General features: G+C 41.2%; 1 protein-coding gene across 1 annotated transcript in view; it reads right to left on the minus strand.

Moving 5' to 3' along the window:
• Positions 1–18,947, minus strand: part of sgsm2 (small G protein signaling modulator 2) — a 102,430-nt gene that overhangs the window by 18,494 nt on the left and 64,989 nt on the right. The window contains exons 5-13 of the mRNA XM_044202527.1: positions 10,982–11,149; positions 9,189–9,256; positions 7,779–7,927; positions 7,511–7,645; positions 5,000–5,124; positions 4,758–4,825; positions 4,176–4,339; positions 2,979–3,111; positions 2,065–2,199 (exon numbers count right to left, since the gene is read on the minus strand). Of these exons, the coding sequence (XP_044058462.1) occupies positions 2,065–2,199; positions 2,979–3,111; positions 4,176–4,339; positions 4,758–4,825; positions 5,000–5,124; positions 7,511–7,645; positions 7,779–7,927; positions 9,189–9,256; positions 10,982–11,149 (1,145 nt within the window). The remainder of the gene's footprint in view (positions 1–2,064; positions 2,200–2,978; positions 3,112–4,175; positions 4,340–4,757; positions 4,826–4,999; positions 5,125–7,510; positions 7,646–7,778; positions 7,928–9,188; positions 9,257–10,981; positions 11,150–18,947) is intronic.

Consider the following 18,947-nt stretch of genomic DNA (forward strand, 5'->3'; position numbering starts at 1 on the left):
ATCTTAAATTGAAAGTGTTCATCTGGCTGCTTACTGACAGGCTATCTGGAACTGTTGCATCAAGATGGTGTGCGATGAAGACTCTCTCATTCCCTTAGACTTCCTCTCTTTTTGCCTGTCCCCCTCCATCTGATACTCAGGAGCTGCAGCTTCACCTACAGTTCACTAGCATCGAAGGAGATCGACATTATAGTTTATGTCACGAGTTACATGTGCAGAACTGGACACTGTGCTGACAGCTCACAGCTACATCAGGGTTCGATGATAGCTTGATACACAGAACAATATGAACCTTTGAGATAGCATAGCAACAAAGCAAGCAGGAATTCTGCATGTTGTATATAGAAAGGTGCTACATGTAGCATTTTTAAACATCAATGGCATTAACAAATGTGTTGCCGTACATTGGTATAAAACTGTCAAAGCTGCATTCATGGATTTTTTTGGCCACTTGGGGCACAGGCACTAGCTGAAAACACAACGTCCTTTCACACATTCTTCAACATATTTTCCGTTACGTTAGCAAACAGTGACCTAGCACAGCAGACACAGAGCAACGTTAGCATTCAATTGGTGTCGTGTTTCTGTCCACCTGAGGAATATAAGCCGTCCACTTTCCTTTACAGCAGGCCTATTCAATTACAAATTTAACTGGCTAGATTTTAAAACCAGGAAATGTAGATGGGCCAGACATTTTCAGCAGCCTATTTAAAAACTTTTTTTGTTTGTTTTTGGTAATGACTTGAGTTTTAAACAAATGCAAATGAATGTAATAAAAAAAGAACAGGTTTTTGGAGATGGCGGTAAAATAAACAAATACTTGCCAGTCCAGGCAGCGTTAAACTGATGGTTTTCATTGTCAGATTCACGTTTCAGGGTTGACAGAGACATATTTTCAGTTGAGCACTTCCCTACATGTAACTGTCAGTAGCCGGTCGGAACTCACGTGAGAAAACGTTGACTTGTGAAAGATATGATTGGCGGTGTCGCTACATCTGTAAACATCCTGCCCGATCAGTACTGAGCATGTGCAACTCTCAGTACAGATGAGAAGGAAGCGAGATGGCTCACTCGTTAGCTACTTCCATACACTATATATGTAGTTTACTTATTTTGTCATATATCAGATTTATGTATGCTGGGCCACTCGGAGGCTGCTGCTGCTGGGCCGGATGCCGCTGTGGCTGGAAACAAAGCTGATACTGCTGAAACTGTGTACCTTAAAAAACTAAACAATTAGCTAAAAAGAGTCTTAAAAAGCTATAAAGCCAAATCATGATTAGTGGAACAGTTGTACACTGTATTAAGACCATGATGGAGACAATAGATGACATTTATCTCATGCCAGAGAATTTCAGGGCTAAAATCAAGACCACATTTCCAATTCAAACCCTATTGCTTCCTGTCCCTTACAAATCATTTAAATTATGGCCGAGGCCAGACAAACGCGAGGTAACTTTTTCCATCTATTTGTAATTCTGTGTAACACTTGCCAGACAATTTGTTCACTTAAAGAAGGGCCACCTCTACTGTTTTTTGCCCTAAAGCATCTCCCTTTGTGCTGGAAAACAATCTAGCCAATTTTTTAAACTAAATCAAACCAGGTGGTACAAAGTTCGAGGCAGTCAGAGGCTGTCAGTTGTCTTAGCGATTGTTGGATCTTTTGTATCTATAGGCCTTCTATTGTCTGAGACTTAATGTGTTGATAATTTATTAATGGTTGTTTTACTACTATTGTTAGAATTTCTTCATTTTCAATATGGCTAATATATGAAGTGCATAATCATGTCATCACAAATCCTAAAGAAACTTTGCATTTCAGTTTTGTGTTGATCAGCCTGATCTTCCCGTTTGTTTACGCAGCCAACCCCAGCTTCTCCACACTGTCGGGCTTGGCCTCAGGCAGCACACACACAGGCAGACGAAGCTGGGGGAGGTGGGGTTGTGAGGGGGAAGGGAGGAGGACCTGAGGGCATGATGGGGTGGGAGGGACGTCAGAAGCCAGGGTGAGGTCTCAGGAGTGGGGGCGGTGGGGTTGGGTGGGTGTGTTAAGGTGATAAAAACCTTTCATGACATTAGGGTCTGTGAGGTTCCGCGAGCAGATCATTGAGATCATAGCATGGAGCCTATCTTCCTCTTCCTCGTCATCGTCCAGCGACGGAGCGCGGCTGCCCGTGGTGTGGTGGTAGTTTATAGTGACTGCTTGCACCAGTGGGACAACAGAGAACACAGTTAGAACAGCGCCACCCTACAGACCTTAGGAAGAGCATCGTGGGAAAGACACCACGCTACACCTGTACTTAATCACATCATGGGAAGACAAAATTAAAGCAGGTATACAGTACTTATATTTCAAAAGGCAAAAGCAATCACAGAGATGAATGTTAACCATTGACTGTATATAAAGATGGACAACATGACAGCTCCCCAAAGTGAAGCCAAAACATCTCGATGTGATCCCCCACTGGTGGCTGGCTGCAGTATAGGTCATAAACCCCGCCCCCTCCATGTTAGTGGATGGGACATGAGCCAAACTAAAAAAAACACGTCAAATACATTTTTCCAAAAGATTTTAGGTAGTTCTTATCATGCTGATGTTCGTTCAAGTGTTCATTTTTCTGATAAGTTTGGTTCTAATTAGTTATTTGATGCTATAAAAAGAGGGTTCCACATCATGATTGACAGCTGAGCCCTGCTCGTGATTGAGTCGGCCGGGTGTATGGGCGGAACCTTGATACCGCAGGTCCAACCCCGATCACTACTGCGCAGACTCACCAGCGCAAGACGGCAGCGCCCGTATCCGGGATACTTTGGCTTCATTTAGTACAGTGGGAGGAAGTGGAGACGCGTCGTCCATCTTTATATACTGTCTATGGTGTTAACCATAAAAGGAAGATTCAGTTTTTGGTGTGTGCAGCTGCTACAGCCTTGGGGATACTCTGAACCAGTGTACATGACAATGTAAAAGTATTACTTACTGGCATCATAGCGGTATCCAGGGTAGACAATGCGAAACACGTAGTCAGCAGCTGTCTGCTCCTCGGTGTTCCTGTCCTGGTCGATGAGCCTGGCAGCACTGCTCCTCTTTCTCAGTTTAGGGAACACTTTTCCCTGCAGAACACACACAAATGTATTAAAGCGTGTGGGAGAAACTACGGTGGCTGCTAAACTCGTGAAAAACGCGAAAGGCCCAATCTAGAGCCAGTGTTTGGTTTGTATGTTCTGGGCTACTGTAGAAACATGGTGGTGCAATATGGCGACCTCCGTGGAAGGGGACCTGCTCCCTCGGCTTATTCTAAGGTAATGAAGACACAATGATTCTGATATTTTCAGGTCATTCTACACTAATGAAAACATACTTATGAATATTATTCAATTTCTGCCAAAATATCCCCCTTAATCTTACACACTGGACCTATGACAAGGTTGTGCATATGTTGCATTTCACAGCCCCAGCTTTAATAATTTCACACATCCTTCCGTTGTTGTCTTTGAGTAAAAAATGATGCGTGCAAAAGTGACATTTGCATCTAGCAAATAGAAATAAGTGAAGCCACAAACTTGGGTGAATGTCATACATAAGTAGCCAACATAAAGAACACACAGAGTAGCTGACAGCATATTGTAGTGATCTCCTGGGCGGATGCAATTTATTATATAATAATTCTAAAGCTAATTGTATCCATAGCAGCAAGCATCATTGGATCCCCAGAAAAATAGGGATTTTTAAGAACTGTAGACTCTGAGTGAGGTCCGGTCCTCAGGAAGTCTAGGCACTTTCCATGTTCCTCTGATGTCAAAATTTTATTGATGGCAAATTGGCATCTTCATTGGTAAGCAAACACAGTCCTCTCTGTTACAACCTCCCCTTTGTAATTTAACCTGATGTGTGTATTTGCATTAAATAGTTTAATGTGGTCATAAAACTGTTTACATGTTGTCTACAAGTTTACAGGTCATACTGTATATCTGTGCCATTTGGTGTGAATTCCGCTCCTAAATGTAATTTAATTAAAGACAGAAGTGATTTCATTTGAGTGAAAGGTTGTTAGTGGAAGTGCCCTCACTGAAGTGAATTTATGTACATCTTACCTGCAGTATCAACACTGGCCAGGCATTCATATAAATGTATCCTTAAGTTTAGGTGTGAATACAGCTCTAACAAGGTGACACACCTTGCCTTTCTGGGACCAGAGGGGGGGCTCCAGCTGACCCCGCGGTAAAAGGCCTGTTTCCAGACAGGAGAGGAAGGCCAGGAGGTGACCACCAGGGGGGAAGTGGAGGGGCGGCCTCTGGATCCCATCCTGACTGACCAGAACCAGTGTACCACCACAGTCAGCTGGAATATGGTGAAAAAACAAACATTACGCAAGGATGAGTTAGGAAAATAAAAATAGGATAAAACCCTGTAATACATCTTTTTATTAATTTAAGCCATTTTTTCTAGTTAAAGATTCAGAAATTGTCATAAATAATGTAAAAAGAGAGTGAGAGAACATGCACATACACACACACAAACAAATATAAGAGATACAAAAGCAGAGACAATAAAAGATGAAGCGGTCACCAAGATAAATGATAGGCACTGTCATGAAAATAGCTATCAATATATCAATAAATTGATATGACAACAGCTTATGAAACACAGTCCCTTCGTGACAGAACGCTCTTAAAAATAAGGTGATGGTGCAGTGAGATATGTGTGTGCAAGGATGACTGAATAAGGGAGGATTGTGGGAAAGCAGCGGTGTACTCACGGCGTTGGTGACAGTGGATACAGACTATCTGGCGCAGAGGGACAGTCAGTGCATAGTCCCAGTAGATACTGGCAGGGCAGGAAATGTATTTTGGATTAGTAAAGTAGGACAAGGTGTAGAATGAAGTTTCAGAGGCAGTTGTTGCATTTCAAATCATTGTTAATGTCATTAAATGCACATTTAATGGGAGTTAGATCATTTATATATTACCTATAAATATATAGCGGGTGTGTTTTGGCTACCTTTTCTCCAGGTCACAGTCTCCCAGCGTGCCGTTGATGAGCTGGTTGGGAGTCCACTTCAAGGTGAGGTTATCCCCAGCCTGGTGGAGTGACAAGTAGCCCCGCAACACCTCCATGTCCTTCTTCTACCATGGGAGAAGGAAGAGTAAGGAGGAAGGACATGCCGTGAGACTGGTGTGAGATTTGCAGTTTAACCACCTGAAAACTTGCTTTCAAAGATTGGAGGCCGGGGCAAAGAGCTAGCCTGGCTCTGTCCAAAGTAAAAAAGAAGAAATGCCTACCATTACCTCTAAAGCTCACTAATGAACACACTGTATCTTGTTTGTTTAATCCATAGACAAACAGAAATGTAGGAATGTCAATTTGTGGTTTTAGGGAGAGTTACATGCTGTAATGAACTTGACTCTCGCAGACTGTTTCCCCCTTCTTCCAGTGTTTATGCTACGCTAAGCTAATCGCCTCTAATCGCCTCTCGACTCCAGCGTCGTTCTTAACGTACAGAAATGAGATTTCAATCTTCTCATCTAACTCTCAGAAAGAAAGCAAATAAGCACATTGTCTAAAATTGTTAACTAAGTATTTTTATTAAACATGAAATATTTGTGGCTAAATAAATTCACTCAAAGTTTAAGTTAGATAAATATATAGTTATATTTCTGCCTTTATCCCAGAGCAACAGTAGCTTCAAGGCCTCCACAGCAGCACATCAAGACCTGTTACATCTGAATAAAGTTTCCATCAAGAAAGTTATGCCAAGAATTTGGGATGGACTAAGTAAAGTGTAACCAATATGTTTGTTAAAAACAAGTAAGAGATTAGAGAAAAATATTCTACTGTACATCTGATTCATCAAACATGAGCAGACTACTGATTTGTTCTTATTCACTTACTCAGTTCAAGGAGACATGGAGACCGATATCAGGAATCAAGGTCAGATATTTAGCAACTCAAATGATATTTGTGTTGAAAAGTACATTATTGTGCCAAAAGAGCTGACCTATTTTCCAACATGCAACATCATCAAGTAAGGGTTACACAGTACTAGTTTTGTATTATGCAAGGACAAACTGGCTCTGAAACATGATGACAACAGTAACTGGAATACTTTATGCTACCTTATATCTGGTATTTTCACAATATCAGTTGTGTGTACAGTTTTTTCTACTTCATGACCTAAAACTCACACAAAACTATAGTAACGATTTGTTCGCATCAGTTTACTTGGTCCCGACCAGTTGAAAATTTTGTTTTTATCTATGACCATTTTGGAAATAAGAAAACATTGCGCGAGTTAAGATACAATTTGTGAGTTTGAACGTCTCATGAAAGAGGCCCAGTGTTTCTGGGAAGACTTGTTGCTATTGAGTTTTTTCCCCCATAATTTTTCAATGGTGTGAGCACCACAAAAAAAGTTGTAATCCATTCATCCAGTGCCATTCCAGGAAGTATTTCTATTAATTTAAAAAAAACAAACCAAACTGTTGCTATGGCAACGGCTGCGCCTGTAGATGCTGTGGCCTCTAGCTCCTTCAAACTCCGCTAGATACATATTTGTTTTTCACCTGTTATTATTTTTTTCATTTTTCTGCTTTATTGCTGAAACACGTATTACCTATGACAGTAATACGTCCTCGTTGTCAAGCCGGGGTTTGGATTAAAGAGCCAGATCCCCCGGACCAGGCAGGCACCACGGCGGCTGCTGTGATCGCCCCGGGAGGAGAGGAAGAGCCGGGATATGAACCAAGCTTACCCAGTTTGGACTTAACGCTGCTCCTGGCTAATGTCCAGTCTGGACGAAATGGGACTCAGGCTGGCCAAGCAACGGGAATCAGAGACTGTTGTCCCCACATCTTTGCAGAGACCTGCTCCACCAACATCCGGATCAAGCACTCAACGGGCGGACGGAATTATTTCCTGGGTGTATACGTGTAGGCTATGTATATAATTAACTGTTGGCTATATATTGTTTTATTTTATTTATTTTATTTGTTACTCTATTTTAACATGAATTAAATGATCTGTCATGTTCTATGTGTGTAGCATGTAGGGACAACAAACTTTCATTTCATTATACAACCTTGTGTTGTAAAATGACCTTGTAGCTTGTATTTGATGGATCAGTGTCAGCAGTCCGATTCTTTGTTTTTGTCAAAGACACCAATCGTCAAAAACTCTCTAATGTACTGTTAATAAACTGGAACCACACAGTGTTATAAGAGATACTGGATCAGACCCTGTATTGGCTTTGATATTGATTGGTTATTGACTCAATATCAAAGAACTCACACTGGGATTGGCAGCAAAAAAAGAATTTGATCCGAAAAATCCTGTTTCTGAACGACCTCTTAACACAAATGTCAAAAGTAGCACAGATACTTCAGGTATATGTGTCAGGTGCTGGTTCTGTAGGATTATGAAGGAAATCCAACTTGATGCCCATTGTTTAGTTCTAGTAGATGGTCAGACAGAAACAGTAAAAGCTGGTCACAAAGTGAGAATGTGCAGTCGTACCGGTTGCACCAGGACGTTGTTTTTGCCATAGAGAAGGTGTGTTCTGGAGTTTTGGTGAAGAGACTCCACATACTCCCTCGCTGATGCAGCAAACCTGTCGTCTGACATGCTGCCACTGGACTGCCTCTTGCGGATCTAGAAAAGCAACGATTTTTAACAGCCAACTTATACAATTAATTACAACTCCCATCCCACACATCCTCAGTGATTACCAGCATACACCGCCTGAGAACTGAAGCAGCTGATCTAAAACAGCCTCCACACTCACCCCCAGAGCAGGCCGGCGGCCGGCCGAGGTGTCTTGGCCCCGGTGGGCCCCGTGGATACGATGGCGCTGAACCAGTTCGTTGGCTGAGGGATCTGTCCAGAAATGATCCGACGTCTTCAGTTTGGTGTACTCCAGAGCACAGGGCCCCACTGAGAACACAGCACGCACACACATGCAGACCCATGGATTAATCCACATTTAGTGCACTACATTGAGTGTTCATGGTAACGAAGGAACATGTCACCCAGTGCAACAGTGTACTTTTAATAGTTTTTGGGCAACAATGGAGCTCTATGGCACAGAAGAAGAAGATATATCAGGCTTTGGACACACACACACAACTTGTTAGTAGATTAATTAATTGTTGACTTTTCATGAGATTTGCATTCCTCTCATTTCTCTGTTTTATGTGTAAATGTTGCAGGTATCATAGTGATCTCTGTTCCCTCTACTTCTCCCTTGTCTCTTCTTCCCTGTAATGTATTCCACTGCATTATAACTCTAATCGTGTTTTCTGAATGTGTGTATGTTAATAGTAGAAAAAATCACTAAGTATGCTTTTTAGTTTTACGTACAGGAAGTATTTTTAAAAATGGCAGCATGCAGATTAAAATTGCTTGATTTTTGAATTTTTAGTTTTGATAAATACTGCTGTATCATCATGTAACCCATAGCAGAAATGGAGCTACTCGTGGCTAGAAAAGACTGTAGAAGGCAATGCAGTGAAAAACAAAAAAGGAATAAATATATGTAAAAATATCTAACTCGCTACTTACTATTATTTTCAAATTTGAAATAGGAAGTATAGGGTTCTAAAGTCACAGATTGTTGCACCAGTTTGTACAAACTAAACACAAACTTTTTGCCAAAATAGGCTTTCAGCATTAGTGCACAGTATGTATTTTATAGTATTAGTAGTTATATAGAATATAAAATTTGAACACAGTACTGTTTCTGTCCCAGCTGTTCCTCACTTGTCCACCGGGTGTCCTCAGTGTGTTGTGCTGCTCTGAGACCTGTTGCTGATTCCCTCATCAGCCCTCCTCAGCTACCATCTGCACCTCATTACCTCTTTAGTCAGTGGATGTAGTGTTTCTTTTTCCTCAGCCAGTTGTCACTCTATTCAAGGTGTCTTCTCTAGTTTAGTCTACAAAGCTGTTTGTTTTCTGTTTCTGCCTGACTGTCTGTGTGTTTCTGCGCTTATTAAACTTTATGTCTGGGTTGTCGGCCTTCAGCTCCTGCTGTCAAACTGTCAGTGGAGGTGGCTCTAAATTGTATGCTCTTATAAATAGTTCTGAGAGTGATTGAATTTGTGGTAAATTTCTGGGTTCTGTGGTTTTGTACTTTTTGTTATTGGCCTCTGTTAAGTTTGGAAATTTTGGCAGTTACAGCACAGTGTTATATACTCACCCAGTAGGGCTGCCAAGATGGGCCCGAAGACTGTGTCGTGCATCAGAGCTTCCCTCTCATAGTATTTACTGCAGAGATGAACAGAGAAATAAGTGAATCAAAGGAAAACATTATTAAATGTCATCTAATTCTAATGAGGACTCCTTCTGGGCTATATGTGGTAGGTTAAAAGGAAAGTATCATGTCATCTGCACATACTTAATTTCCCAGAAAGCCTTTCAACAATACCCAAAGAAGAGGCCAGAATTTGCTTTGTTCAGGCAAAGACTGATATATGGGCATATACAGCTCTAAACTGGTATAATTCAACCGTGGATGATAGAGCTCATATCAGCATCCCTCACGCTAAACTAATGGCTGAATTGCAACCTAAAGTGAGATTAGTAGGTTACCCAGCTATCTTTGGGTTTAACATGGGTTTTCTGGTATTACAAAGCCGGCAAAGTTTTAACAGAGTAAATCACCATGGTAACCCATGGTGCACAGCTGCACTCTGAGTTAGAAATGAGGTTTCAAACAAACAGAGAGTGTATTTTACCACAAAAACAGCCTAAATGATGATACTGAAGAATTCCCGACAGGACTCCTGACAGTGCAAATGCTTTTACACTCCAATTACTGCAGCTCTGGATAATACAAGGCAACCTGGTGACTAATTTAATCTTTTTTTTAAATTTTTTTCTTTCCTGATTTCAGCCCGCCTCCCGACAGGAGTTGGATCAACTAATCAGCTTGCTCAACATGCAAATCTGCGCAACACTGGTAATATGGTTACCCATAACACCCTTATCTGCAGAGATTTGCAGAGACGTTTACATGTATCTTTGCAGAAGCATTTTTCCAGCTTTAACCTTACTTTTGGATATTATTCCTACTGTTTAAGTTTCGTAATTATATCCTAGTTCTGTATATATTTCATATTACTGTAAATCTCTTTTTGCTGACACAGTAACCACACTTCCCCATGGATATCAGCATCTCACATCCTTTTATGTACTCATTTATGCTTCTGATAATGTGGCATGTGGCATTTAACTAGGAACTCTGCCTCTTTCATGTGAACACGCTTATAGCAGGATAGGAAAACCCTGGATTTAACCGAGCCAGTTGATAACCAGCTTCATGACATTGTTTGTCCAGGATCACTAATGTTAGGCTCAGTGAAGCCAGATAATTCAATGAGAGCCATACTTAAAGTAGTAAATAGTAATAGTTAAACTTGCTTCATAATTCAGGCCACAGGTCTATTCAGGTTGCTGTTTGTTGAGAGATGAGTATCTGATATAGATTTCCTGAGAGACTGACACGAAACTTGACATTTATCATGGATGCTTATATCACATCAGATGAACTACACTGCAGTTGTCTGAACATGATTTCAAAATTTCTATATTTGCCCAGTTATCAACAGGAGCAACAAAACTACAACATCAAACAACACTACTCAAGTTTTAAGGTGGATTTTTCTCCATTTACACAGTGTGATTCGCATTGTCATATGTCTGTGAACCCCATTAGTGCACTTCATGTTTGAGGCTTTGATCAGTGAAGTGGTAGTGCATCATTTCACTCTGGCTGACGCACCGAGTGTAGACAGCTTGTTGAAGCACACAGTGGTTGTTAGCCAGACAGAGCAAGAAACAAAGCAACCAGAGAGCGAACACAGGAGGAGAATGGAACACTAAACAGGTAATACAAGGGACTGTTCATCATTCAACTACAACAAAGCCTGGAGTGGAGTGCTGTGAGTCACTGCTGTGAAATGCTGGTGAGCGAAGAATAAAACAAATCACCTGGAGTTGTCCACGATGTACTGCACTATCTTGTCCAGAACTTTCTCAAAGAGAGCCGTTCGGACCCAGATGTGTTTGATGGCCTGGGCAGAGAGGGGCTGAGGGGGGCGGCTGGTGGTGGAGGAGCCCTGTCTCCTCAGAGGTTCATGGCCCACACTCTGGGTTCTCCTGCAGGGCACAAAGCACAGGACCTTTTGAGTCTGATATTGATATGAATATTTAACAATAAAAATAAATCTGATAACAACTGGTTTTTTTTTTTTTTTTGGGGGCTTTATTAGACAGCATACAGCAGAGTTGACAGGAAATTAGATTACATGTTGCAATTACATGGTCAGCATCATAAATAAAAAGTCCAAAAGTCTGTTGTGTTTGCAGCTGTGTCCAGGGTTGACTCTTTGGCTTATTGGTCCCCCTCCGACACCCAAATCCCCCACCCTTAGATCCTCCCATCACCCCACCTGTGTTGCACATGGTTGTTTTGTGTCTTTTTCCGTGGTAGCTCAGCTGTTGGTTCAAAACAGACCCTGGACTTCAGTATTTTGTTTCCATTATGTGATGTATTGATAATGCAAATAGTGTCTTATCAGCTTAATGAAGACCTCATTAACTGTAAATGTTTAATGTAAGATGTCTATTATGGTCTAACATAAGGAAACAAGACCGTAATTAAGAGTATAATATGAGTAATAATAAGAGACATATGTACAAATAAGTTATGTACAAGTAAGCAATGTGAAGGTTAATAAATGCAAAGAAATTGTGTCTTTGACCATCAGGAGGCAGTGTTTAACAGCATAATGAGTTGTGACATACTGTAGTTCATTATAACTCATCATTATCTATAACAGCTGATTACTGGTTGGTTTCCAATAAATCTGTACCATGTCAGACAAAGGATGCCATTTTCTGTTAGAAATCAGCTGGCTAAAGTATTTTGTGAGTGTGGAGGCAGATGCGTGATGTTAGGAGAGGAGCACTTTCATCAAGACTGAGTTTGATCTCTTCTACAGAAATCAGACAAAACCACTTACACACACCCACTTCAACAAGCTAATAAATGTGTGTTTGTGTGTCTGTGCTGAGGGGGGCTCGGATGCCACAGTCACGATGTTAGCAATCCCCCAGTGTGAGTGAGTGAGTGAGTGAGTGAGTGAGTGAGAGAGAGAGAGGGGGGGGGGGTCTGGCTAAGTCACAATTTTTGCAGTCCCCGATCATTTTGAAGAAGTGTGTGCGTGTATGCAGTGACAGTACTCCAGGGGATGGATGAGGGGAGCATCAGGATGACGTCAGAGATTAGACAGAATGCAAAAGAGACAGGGTCTTCTTTTCTAAATAAAACCTGCAGTATGTTGCAGTGTTCTTTTGACATGAAACATGAGCATCTCCTCCTGTATACTTAATGAATAACTTCTATTCAAGCTCAAATTGAACATTTGACCGATTCTATTCACCTTATATATGCTTCCTTTAGGCAATATTATTAGGAAACACTCCATAAACTTTCATTGTTATGCAGATGAAACCCAATTATATCTATCGATCAAGCCAGATGAAACTAATCAGTTAGCCAAACTTCAACCATGCCTTAAGGACATAAAAACCTGGATGACCTGCAATTTTCTGATGTTAAACTCTGACAAAACTGAAGTTATTGTACTTGGCCCCAAACAACTCCAAGACACATTATCTAAAGATATAGTTACTCTAGATGGCATTGCCCTGGCCTCCAGCACCACCATAAGGAACCTTGGAGTTATTTTTGATCAAGATTAGTCCTTTAACTCCCATATGAAACAAACAAGGACTGCCTTCTTTCATCTTCCGTAACATTGGAAAAAGCAGGCAAATCTTGTCTCAAAATAATGCTGAAAAACTAGTCCATGCATTTGTTACTTCTAGGCTATTCCTTATTATCAGGCTGCCCGACTAAGTCCCTTAAGACTCTCCAATTGTTCCATAATGCTGTGGCATGTTTACTGACAAGAACTAGGAAAAGAGGTCATACTTCTCCAATATTAGCTTTTCTGCACTGGCTCCCTGTACAATCCAGAATAGAATTTAAAATCCTTCTCCTCACCTACAAAGTTCTTAATGGTCAGGCACCATCGTATCTTAAAGAGCTCATAACACCTTATTACCCCATTAGAACACTGCAATCCCAGAATGCAGGCTTACTTGTGGTTCCTAAAGTCTCCAAAAGTAGAATGGGAGCCAGAGCCTTCAGTTATCAAGCTCCACTCCTGTGGAATCAGGTCCCAATTTGGGTTCGGGAGGCAGACACCATCTCCACATTTAAGAGTAGGCTTAAGACTTTCCTCTTTGATGAAGCTTATAGATAGGGCTGGCTTGGGTGAGTCCTGAACCATCCCTTAGTTATGGTGCTATAGGCCTAGACTGCCGGGAGACTTCCCATGATGCACTGACCTCCTCTCTCCTCCTCTCCCTCTCCATCTGTATGCATTCTTATCCCATTAAAGCATGTTAGTAACTCGACATCTTCTCTCCCTTAGTTTTGTGCTTTCTCGTCTCTCTCCTCTCTCCTTCTGTTGCTTTCAGCAGGTGTTTCTGCCTCCGGAGCTGCAGAGTCTAGATCTATGATTGTGTGATTTGCTACTACAATTGTTATTATTAGTCTTATTACTATTATCATTATTATTCCTTTGACTATCATTCCTATTATTATTACTTTATTAATATTATCACTACCATAACACGGCAGCGACGGATGGCTGCCCACCCTGAGTCTGGTTCTGCCCGAGGTTTCTGCATCTTAAAAGGAAGTGCTTGCTCATGGTGGGATTTGTTGGGTCTAGACCTGCTCTATAGGAAAAGTGCAATGAGATAACTTCTGTTATGAATTGGCGCTACATAAATAAAATTGAACTGAATCTTGTTTTTGACTCTTTGATGTGACATGTGATACTCACATTGTACAGTGACATCTAGTGGACACATGAGCGACCAATCCTGGGTGTCTTCCCAAAATGTAACCTATCAAATTTTGGTGAATCAGCTCCATATGTGACACCCACAGTCCCTCATCACATCACCAAAACCCCAGCACTTGTCATCCTCACCTTTATCAGTGATGAAGGGGTAAAATGGGCAGCATCATGATCACATACAGATCCACACTAGAAGGGATTATGTAAATCACACAAGGGGCCCCGTTTTTCCACAATGAGTTTGCTGTAATTGAACTGGTCATAGGGAGACTTTTTCCTTTCTGTTCCTGTTTGCTTCTTTTGTCAATTAGTAGTAATTTGCTTCGGCAGAATGGGCCTCCAGAAGGGGCACCAGGTATCTCTACCACTATTAGAAAGTATGGATGTGCCATTTCAACCTTTAGAACAAATCATTCTCAACTTTATTAGAATTTTATAACCTGAAGTACACAGTAGTATTTTCCTCTTTCTAGACTTTATAGTATGTATACTGTGTTTGATATACTGTGAAAATGAGCAGCACATTGAACAGAACTATACATTCTATGATGATGTATTGCCTCTAAGTGTCTGTTCACCTAAGTGTATAATCTCTTTGTAATTATAGAGGGTTTGATCAAATGTGTAAATCTCCTCTATGGAAACATCCCTTCCTACAGTGTGCTGTTTCTCCTCCTGTCATTGGTCTTTACAAATTTAAAATGTCAACAAATGTCAACATGTAGCTAACTGAATTGATTACAATGATTACAACCAGATTGCATTTTGAGCTGACAAATGAATAATGAATGTGAAAAGGAATATGTCATCGTGATTTATTAGGCCTCTGGATTTGCATGATGTGAATTTCAGTTCTTGTACAGGGCTTGATGATGTGTTAATCTGTTCATATGGAGGGACCCACTGACATATTCTATGAGGAAGGAGAAAAAAGGTTGTTACAGCTATGATGGTAGATGTACAGTTTGTTAAACTCAGATAATCGACTCTGCCTCCTCTCATTGCGCCAGCTACACTGATAGTTGGAGATTCCATAGTAAGGAATATCCGCTTCGTTAATGTGGTCACACACTGCTTTCCCAGAACTATGACCCACGACATCTTTGAAAAGCTCCCCGAACTTTTGGCTTTACTCCCGACGGCTATCACGAAAATCATAGTCCATGTCGGCACCAATGACACCGCCGTCAGCAATCTGAGCTGACAAAGCAGACTTCATCCGCCTCTTTGACCTGCTCAACATCAGTGGAAAGCATGCTTTTATTTCGGGTCCAATTTCTACACTGGGTTGTGGAATTGGCCGTTTTAGCAGGATCCTCAGCCTTCATACCTGGCTCCAGTCTACCTGTAGTACCCATGACATTGGTTTTATTCACAAATTTTAACTTATTCTGGGATTGTTTGCACGAGATGCTCTTCACCCAAACAAGTCAGGTAGTTGCATGCTGGCAGCTAACGTAATTGACTATTTAAATCAATTGTCTCCTCTTGCTTTTCTTCCTCTCTCTTCTCTGCCCACCAAAAACAGCCACGCACCCTCTGCTGTCACTAACTCCCCCTTGTGGACTGATCATAGTGCTGCTATTTGGAGCCCGGATCACTCTAACTACTAATTCCTGTGGTAATTTTGCAATACAAAACAGACGCAGCTGACACAGCAATAATAATAATTTAATAATATTAAGATCCGGGCCAGAACCCTACCTCCAGGCTCAACTTCAGTTCTGACCCAGCACAGACTTCTCGATGTAACAAAACATTTATTTTAAAATGATTTTTATCTCTTCTACTGATTTAGATTTCATGTTATTAACAGAAACCTGGTTATGTCCTAGTGATCACAGTCAGCTTGCTGAATTGTGCCCTCCAGATTATGACTGCTTTAGCTGCCCTAGGGTTTGTGGTCATGGTGGTGGCCTTGTTACTATCTATAGGAAACATTCAATATGTAACCTCATAGCTTGCAATGATTTTTCTTCCTTTTAAGTGCTCATGTTTAAACTTGGTGGCCCACTCCTGGTCATATTTGCTATTATTTGTCGCCCCCTAAACCAGCTAGCTCCTTTTTTATTCAGTCTTGTTTTAAACTATGATAGAATTGTTCTTTGTTGTTCTCTACTTTTATTTCGGAAATTATGGATTGTATTGCGCCCCATTTGCTAATTATTTTTAACAGCTCGCCGTCTACTGGCTTCGTCCCTGATTGCTTTAAAACTGCTTGTGTCCAGCCAGTCCTAAAAAAACCTGGGCTTGATCGCACCCTCCTAGATAAGTATCATCCAATCTCCAAACTGCCAGCAAGAAGCTGCTGTTGAAAACAATAATACCTTTGAAAAAAGTTCCAATCTGGTTTTCCTCAGCACCACAGCACTGAGACAGCCTTTCACTAATGACCTTTTAATGAATGCAGACACAGGAATGTGCTCAATTCTTGTGCTGCTGGAATTAAGTGCTGCCTTTGACACAATTGATCATGGCCTTCTTTTAGATAGACACTGGGTGGGCATATCTGGCACTGACTGGTTCTCATCTTATTGCCATTAATAACTTCATGTCATCCTTTTCCCAAATCAGCTACGGTGTGCCTCAAGGTTCAATTCTGGGACCAATACTGTTCTCCTTATACATGCTACCCTTGGGTGATGTCATCAGCAGACATGGTATTTCTTTTCATTGTCATGCGGATGACATACAGTTGTACCTCCCTATCAAGCCCACTGATCTTAGTACGCTGAGTTCTCTGCAGGATTGCCTGTCTGACATAAAAATTGGATGTCAATAAATTTTCTTCAGCTCAACTCAAATAAAACTGAAATCCTTGTTATTGGGCCCCAACACATCACTAAACAAATACTGCCATCTACTGGCTACCTGTCATGACATATCAACCCTGTTGCAAGAAATCTTTGTGTCCTGTTTGATAGCAATTTATGTTTTGAGCAACATATCACTAAGCTTGTCCAATCATGTTTTTATCACCTCAGAAACATTGCAAAAATATGATCTATTTTAAATCTTGAAACTGTTGTACATGCTTTTATCTCCTCACGCCTTGATTATTGTAACAGCCTGTTCACTTGTCTTAATCAAAAAACTTTGACACGACTGCAGACTGTACAAAACTCAGCTGCTAGGCTTTTAACCAGGACCAAGAGGTACGATGACATCTCACCTGTTTTAGCCTCTTTACATTGGCTCCCTATTTGTTTTAGGATTGATTTTAAGATCTTAATGATTACTTTTAAGGCTCTTCATGGCCTGGCTCCAGATTATATTTTAGACCTTGTAATCCCTTATGAACATTCACGTAGTTTGAGATCTTTGGGCAGGGGTCTTCTGTCTGTTCCTGAGTCCAGGATGAAATCTAAGGGGGACAGAGCTTTTGCTATCAGGGCCCCGAGGCTCTGGAACAACTTGCCCGAAGAAATTAGGTTGTCTGAGTCAGTGTCTTCGTTTAAGTCTCTTCTAAAAACACATTTTTATCGGAAAGAAGATCCTGATTTTACCTGACCTCTCTGTTTATTTTATTGGTTTGAGAAGCGGGAACCAGCAAATGTCTTGTATTTTTGCTTGAAAAATGACCAAAATGGTTAATCAATTAATTGATTTTCAGTAATCAGTTCCAACTGAAATGTATCCATTCTAACATTTCTTATAACACACAAAACTACATTATCAAATCCATAAACAGAGTAGTCTACAGTATAAGATAACTGTAATAATACCTTGCACAGCAAATATTGGTCAACTGGTAATAAACAGAATAGCAAATTAGCTTGCTAGCAGTAGTGCTAGCTCAGCTACTCCCGTCGGTCACGTAACCCTCACATGCAAGTCATAGCCATCCCTTGAGCTTTTCCTATATAAAGTGTTGGATGTTAACAACAGTGAGTGGGTGATAATTTTACCATTTGCCATGACTATTTGATCATCTGACCATTCATGTTTCTTGCCCCATTGGACTTTGCTTGAACGATGTCACCACATCAGAGATCTCAAGAATTACTTTAATGAATACAACGCTATTATATAGAGCCAATGGCTGAAACTATGAAAATAAGACCCTAGTTGTAATAAAGTGGAAGCTGTTGCCTCAGCAGGTCTGCTGCTAGCACTGCAGGATAGGAAATTAATGCAGATGATATGCTAGTTTTGCTCTGTACCCTGTGTGTCAGGAAGAGAAGGAGAGGAATGGAGAGAGGAAAAGAGGGTGGTGTGATAGTAATTTATCATTGTGCTCGCTTGGTAAGAAAAAGATTTTAAAAAAGAGAGGAGAAGGAAGGTTATAAAGGAGTACATCACAGAGAGACAAGCAGCCATGATAGGGTGTCCACTAGTAGCCTTTGGCAAACAGAGGCTAATATATAACCGCTTCACCAGACCTGCCCCTGGTGCACGCGCACACACACACACACACACACACACACACACACACACACACACACAGATCCAGACAACCCAGTCCTGCTCTGCTGTAATTACCATTCACTTCACCGCTGTAACTCTTTATTCCACTGTTGATGTCTGTTCATATTTTCTCTCTCTGTCTCTTGTTTCCCATCATGCTCTCTGCCTCTTTTGCCGCCAGTGGAGCAAACCACGTTGCCATGGCAACCAGGGTAAATGAGAGATGGAGCCCTGAGGTGGGATGACAGAGAGAGGGGGGAGGGTGGCAACATGCCTGTGTGAGTGTGCATGTATGCATTCTGGTGGAGGGGTTGGACTCGTGCAAACCAGAGCCACACACAATAATAGGCTTTAATGTTGTGTGCGGTCTGTCTGGGGAAATAAAGGCCAATGAGATGTGACAGATGAACGAAAGAAGGCAGCTGATATGAAGACAGAGAGCTGAGTGCCCAGCGAACCCAAACACGTTTCACTCCGCTGATTTACATCACATAACGCAGTCATGTTGCAATGACGTCTCGCTACACATTCTGTCTGTGTTTTATTGTTTGTGCATCATTTATGCAGACATGGAGATGTGTGTGTTTGTATGTGCTTGTTGCCCAAAGCTT

Source organism: Siniperca chuatsi, linkage group LG7 (assembly GCF_020085105.1).
Source record: "Siniperca chuatsi isolate FFG_IHB_CAS linkage group LG7, ASM2008510v1, whole genome shotgun sequence".
In the NCBI taxonomy this organism is placed as follows: Eukaryota; Metazoa; Chordata; class Actinopteri; order Centrarchiformes; family Sinipercidae; genus Siniperca; species Siniperca chuatsi.